Source organism: Notothenia rossii (genome assembly GCF_949606895.1).
Source record: "Notothenia rossii genome assembly, chromosome: 1".
Lineage (NCBI taxonomy): Eukaryota > Metazoa > Chordata > Actinopteri > Perciformes > Nototheniidae > Notothenia > Notothenia rossii.
The window spans coordinates 56,858,316-56,864,287 of NC_136912.1; the positions used below are offsets into that span (position 1 = coordinate 56,858,316).

The window sequence follows — 5,972 nt, forward strand, 5'->3', positions numbered from 1 at the left end:
ATTGCTCCCGCAGCAACCAATAATTGACCAATCAGCGTCTCCGTAGGCGGGGCTACTCTGCGGACGAGGGATTCACTTTTTCCCAACATCGCGAAAGTAAGTACATCATCCTTTAACTATGTTGTCAATGCTTATAAACTGTCATATTAGATGTATAGATATATTTTAACTAAACAACATGTTGCACAGGGACATTTTACTATTGACTAGCGAACCGGACATGTCCCGCCGTAACCGTTCCATGTTTGTGATGTTTACCTACCGGTAGCGGATTATTATGTACATGTATCGTCAATTTAATGTTGACAAATCTGGCTAAATAACATGCCTGTTTATGACATTACCCAGTTTAAGTTAAGGACTAACATAACTAAGAGCTAGAAAGAATCTCGGACGGGACCGGACGGGACCGGACGGGACCGGACGGGAGTGAGCGGAGCTTCTTTTATTGTCTTTTTTTTTCTCCGTCACCGGTGCAGCGACCGACGTGTTTTAAAAGTGAATTTAGTCTTTAACACAAGCTTTAACAGCATGATATGATATACAAATAAAATAAGAGCAAAACAAATCTTGCCCTTGACTGTAACCGGACACCTGTTTTTATTTTACCATTCATTTAAATACTAAACCTCACCTGTAAACAATGAAAGTCCGGGGGGGGACAGTGAAGGGAAGTTACAACCTTATATTATGAAATACTTGTACTTGAGTAGGCAGGCCTGTTTCCATTGTAAGGTACTTTAATACACTATAATTGAGGGGACATTATTAAATAGTTAGTATGAAGATCGAGTTTTTCATACAAAATATAGGCTATTTATACATTTCGATTGATTGATTGATTGATTACATTTAAATGCATAATCTGCATTTGTACTTGTTTTTATTCATCTTTAATTTGTATTGTATGTAGTCATCAGTCTTTTACAGCTTGTTTATTAAATATTTATTATAAATTACATATTTCTCAGTTTTTAAATATGACTATTTTCTTATTCTCTGGATGGAACCACGCTTTCGAAAACGGTACGATATTCTCAATTTGACAAAAACTTTGGAAGCAACAAAGGTCAAGAAGTTCTACGCACAAACTGGCTCCAGTGTGAAGGAAGGGCACCACCAAAAAGAAGACCAGCTTTCCACCCCAAGGTGATGACTGAGACCACCATCCAGCTCCCAGAAGTGAATGTTGCATCTGTCACACAATGGTGAGTAAATAAGCATACTACATATACTGCAAAACATGTATACTTACACTGTAATACTTACCCAATGAAATGCTTTACTGTTCAAAATAATCCCAACTCTTTTTCATTACAAATATTCCCTTTTGTTCATTAATACATGACATGTTACTTGTTAGACGCTTTTATCCAAAGCGACTTACATACTCAATACTGTGGGCATCCCCCACAGGAGCAATTTGGGGTGAAGTGCCTTGCCCAGGGACACAACGACATGCTGACTGCAGTGGGGTTTGAACCACCTGATCCGAGCACCAACGCTCAACCCACTGCACCACACGCCTCCTAATATTGATTGTTTCATGTTTTCGCAGGTTCAGCAGGCGTTGCAGGTCTCAGGAACAGCAGATCCTGAAGCAGGGTATCCCCGCTCCTGACGCTCCCATGGCAGGACCTGAGAAGCTTCTTGTGGCAATGCAGAAAGGGACATCTCTGTATCCTGGCAGTTTGGCTGAGCCTCACACCTTTGTTCTGCCACCAAACACTGCTGGTGAGGCAAAGCTCCAGAAGAGATCACAACCACTGGCCATCTCACAGGTCCCACCACCACCTCCATACTATGCTCTTCCCTTGCTTGCACCGACTCCACCCTTCTCAACACCATACATGGTACCATCTGTGCAGCTTCCTCAAGTGCCGGAACCCTCACAGGTTGTGCCTGGAAGCTCTCAGATGATGCTTCTCAACATGCCATTGCCATCAGCTACTCAGGCACTAACATCCGGTCTGAGTAACGTGCCGTACACCACACAGCATTATAGGCAAAGACAAGAGGAGAGGGAGTAATCTGGATCAGGCAAAAGAAAATATGTCAAAAAGACAGACGTCATCATTTGCAACAAAGACAGGAAGCCACCAGCCCACTTACAATACTTTGGCAATTGGTACTGTAAAGAATCAGAGACCCAGTCCAATGAGGACTGGAGGGCTGTGCTGGACCAAAGAGGGCATGGGGAAAAAAGAGAGGGGATGCACCTTAAATCACCAAATAATAATAATAACTTGAATTTATATAGCGCCTTTCATAACCTCAAGGTCGCTTTACAAAGAAACATACAAGGACAAGACATAAAACATAAAAAACATAAACATAAATGTTGTGAGCAGGTGCAACTTGTTCACTTTGTTATATTTTGCACTGTTTTTATTGTATAGTTTTATTTTACACTTTACTATACATATTGTAAGAATTGTTGTTGTTATTAATACTGTTGTTTTAAATATATAAATGCATATAAAACAAGTATGGAGGTTTCTGTTTTGAATATTTCATCATCATATTTCACTTTCATTATTGTTATATTTACTTAATACTTTGTTCTTAAGTTTTAATACATTTATTAAAAGTTGTAATTATAATAATAAATGCACAACATAATAATACTCATACATATTTGTCATATTACTTATATTCTAAGTATTATTCTATATTAAGTACATCTATAGAATACTGTACAATGATGTACTTCCTTACATGCTCCTTATTACTTCACTACATTTCAGAGGCAAAGATTTGACTCTGAACCTCATTGATTTGATAACATGAGTCACTTTGAAGATTTAGATTCTGTTACAAAGTACAATCATATAAACAGACAATGAATCACGAATGATTATGGTGAAGAACTTAAATGATCCATTGATTTTATACACAACCTACCCAAAAGTGTGGTAAAATAATAAATAAGCTCCACCTTTACATTTATGCATGTTCTGACATACAAGGGATTGAGCGGGATTCAAAACCAACTCGCAGGGTGGATTTCGGCTACTTCATGGTTATCAAACATAGACTAACACGCTATGTCCTTGGCGCAGTGGATAGTGCCTTGGTGTTGAGATCAGGGGGTCACAGATTCAAACCCCACCGCAGGCAGTATTGAGTATGTATACCGCTTTGGATAAAAGTGTCTAATAAGTAACATGTAATGTAATAACCATGACAATAACAATATTATTAATGAAAGTGTTTTAAAAAACACCCCTCCAATTACAGCTTATAGCCAATCCAAAAGATGCTAACTTGACACACAAGTGGCTGTAAAAGTGTAAATAAGGGTTTAGCACATTGAGATGGGACATTGCAATTATATATCAGGGGGATACACTGCTAATACCAATCTTAGTGACATAAGGCTCTCTCACAGTGCTTGAGTTGAATCAAATGAAGTTTGCTTTGCTTCCAGTTAGCATCTGCTAACTAATTACATCAGCAATGCATTATCATACTGAAGACTGAATGCATGACAATTGCCAGTGTGATGGTTCCCTGAAGGGGCCGCCACCTGTCACTGTATACAACAGTGTTTATACAAATAACACTTTGATAGAATGATGAATACTGTGAGATAATTGGAGATTAAAGATAAAAAAAATGTTTCTTAGAAAAGTACCTCTGTAAAAAAGGATGAGTTAATAGGCTCCATTTATAAGAGTAAGAATGTATACATTTACATTTCATTACATTATTACAGTGCACAAACTGGCACCCCACAAATTAAATCTGGTTGTGCTGTATGTTGATAATATTCATTGATTTCAAAAGAACAATAAATAAATAAAATATGCTACTATGCAAAACAAAGCTGAAATGATAAGGTAATAGAAGCAGAGCAATGGGTTAACACTTCACAATGTTGCGTTTGAATTAGGATGTAAGGATAAACCACATCGTTCCAGTCACCCAGATTCGATTTGAGTTTAATTTGATTTCCTTAAGATCAAGCAACCCCATTTATTAAAAAAAGAAAAAGGCTTTTTGAAATATAATCGCACTCAGTATAGCACTGATTTTTAGACAGTTGTTTAAATGAACCAATGAATCCTCGTGTTATCCTGAACAAAGACCGTGATCCTGCTATCAGACACTTCATTCATGTCTCCTCAATGCCTGAAAGACAAAGTGGGTAGCACAACAAATTCATTTAGAGCAGTGCTAAAACATGATCGGCATTTGTATAGGCGTGGGGTCTCATTGCCAAGATTAATTATATTCATTACAAAGAGCACTGCATACAAATGACCTTGTTTCCTGTTCAATACATGCAATGATTTTAAATATGGTGTACACCAACGGATGTGTTAAGACGTATAAGAAATGTACATTAACTGTGGCTCTGCTATGAGTGTTTTAGAGACAGGAACAGATCTTATTTACAAGGTTTCAGAGTTTAAAGGTGAGCTTCACCTTGTAACATCTTATTTAGTGGCCCATAATATCCAGCTATCCTTTGTCTTTGCCATTCATTTATGTATCGACTTGTATTGTTCTGAATTAAAAGACTCTGAACGAGTTTGTATCCTCATGCAAGTTTGCATAAAGGTCAAACGAACCAAAGATATATTTAGCCATCACTGATATCTGCATCGCTGCTTTATTTGAAGTAGCAGGAGATAGATGATCAAGAGAGATTTTAATGTGAGCTATCTCTGAAAAAAATCTTTAATTTCAGTTGAAAAGTTTGTTTATTATACTTTTAGCTTTAGTGTCACCATGTAAAGGCACTATCACACTTTGTGGAGGTTCTCTGTGTGGATCATTTCCAATGCAGGAATGAAATGTAGAAGAACTACGCTGGTATGGTTACATCTGTTTTTAGGGAAGAGAAACACTACATACAGTAATCCAATTAGTCAAGTTTATCAATGGCAACCATAGATTTATTTTACTGAAGACATCTCAAATGGAATTAGTTTATGTGAGTTTATCTGTCCTTAGATTTATTTCAAGAAAAAAATCTACATTGAGCAGATGAAGCATGCCAAATTGAAGAGTAGAGTGTCATTACAGTATTGGCAGGGTTGGGAGGGTTACTTTAAAAGTGTATTCCGTTACAATCACTACCTTTAAAAAATGTAATCAGTAACTGAGTATCAAAATATGAAAGTAATGTATCCTGATTACTTTGCGTTACTTTTGAATACCTATTATATAACACTATTTTATAATCATATAGTTTCACCTGCTGAATTAAAAACAGAACAAATGAAGCAAAGAAAGTGAAAACCATAATGCAGATTCAGGCAGTAGACGCATAGATTCACACTTAAAGTATTATCCTACAGAACAGTACAGCTCTAAGAGAAGAGAGAACATCTGATCCTTTACAACAAACACGCTATGTTTTAGGTTTTTAGTTACATCTTATACTTCTAGTAATCCCCCATTTTTTTTTAAAAGACAGTAATCTTATTATGTCTTTTGAATGTACCTTTAAGGGAATACAGTTACCTTTTTTATGTATCCTGATCACGTAATTCTGTTACGTGTAATCTGTTACTCACCAAGCCTGACTATTGGTTGGCATTTTTTAAAAGAGCTTCCATGCAGCTGGATACATTAACCGTCCTTCATGTCACCACTGACTAAAACACGCATGATGTGTGAACCCTGTATTGTAATTGATACACAGGTACACACTACTCTGTAGCTTCCTAATGTGCCTCCTGTAGCCTGTGAACCATACAGCAAAGGCCGGGTGGATTTGTCCGTAAATCTCAGTATTCTTATCCGTCCACAACTATCACCACAACAGTCCTCTGCCTCGCCTCTCCACAGAGAAAAAAAATCAAAAAGGGTATTAGGCAGCAGGGTTATTCCCGACACTTTGCTGGAGGCTGGCGTTAATCTGTGCGTTTTGGAGAAACGAGGTTAGTTAAGCATTTTAATGGCCCTAGCCCTGTGATAATTAGGCCTGCCCTGGGGGGGGGGGGGGGGGGGGGGGGAGG

The 5,972-nt window shown here is 37.7% G+C and overlaps 1 protein-coding gene across 1 annotated transcript; it reads left to right on the forward strand.

Moving 5' to 3' along the window:
- Window positions 1-1,079: 1,079 nt before the first annotated feature.
- On the forward strand, window positions 1,080-2,090 carry LOC307018290 (uncharacterized protein). Its single transcript, XM_079648458.1, has 2 exons — window positions 1,080-1,208; window positions 1,559-2,090. Exons 1-2 carry the CDS (start codon window positions 1,153-1,155, stop codon window positions 2,028-2,030), a joined length of 528 nt encoding a protein of 175 aa, XP_079504584.1. The 5' UTR covers window positions 1,080-1,152; the 3' UTR covers window positions 2,031-2,090.
- Window positions 2,091-5,972: the final 3,882 nt, after the last annotated feature.

Coding starts and splice junctions, on each gene's coding strand:
- LOC307018290 (XM_079648458.1), top strand. CDS start 1,153: ATGACTGAGACCACCATCCAGCTCCCAGAAGTGAATGTTGCATCTGTC. Junction 1,209..1,558: donor GTTGCATCTGTCACACAATG/GTGAGTAAATAA, acceptor ATGTTTTCGCAG/GTTCAGCAGGCGTTGCAGGT.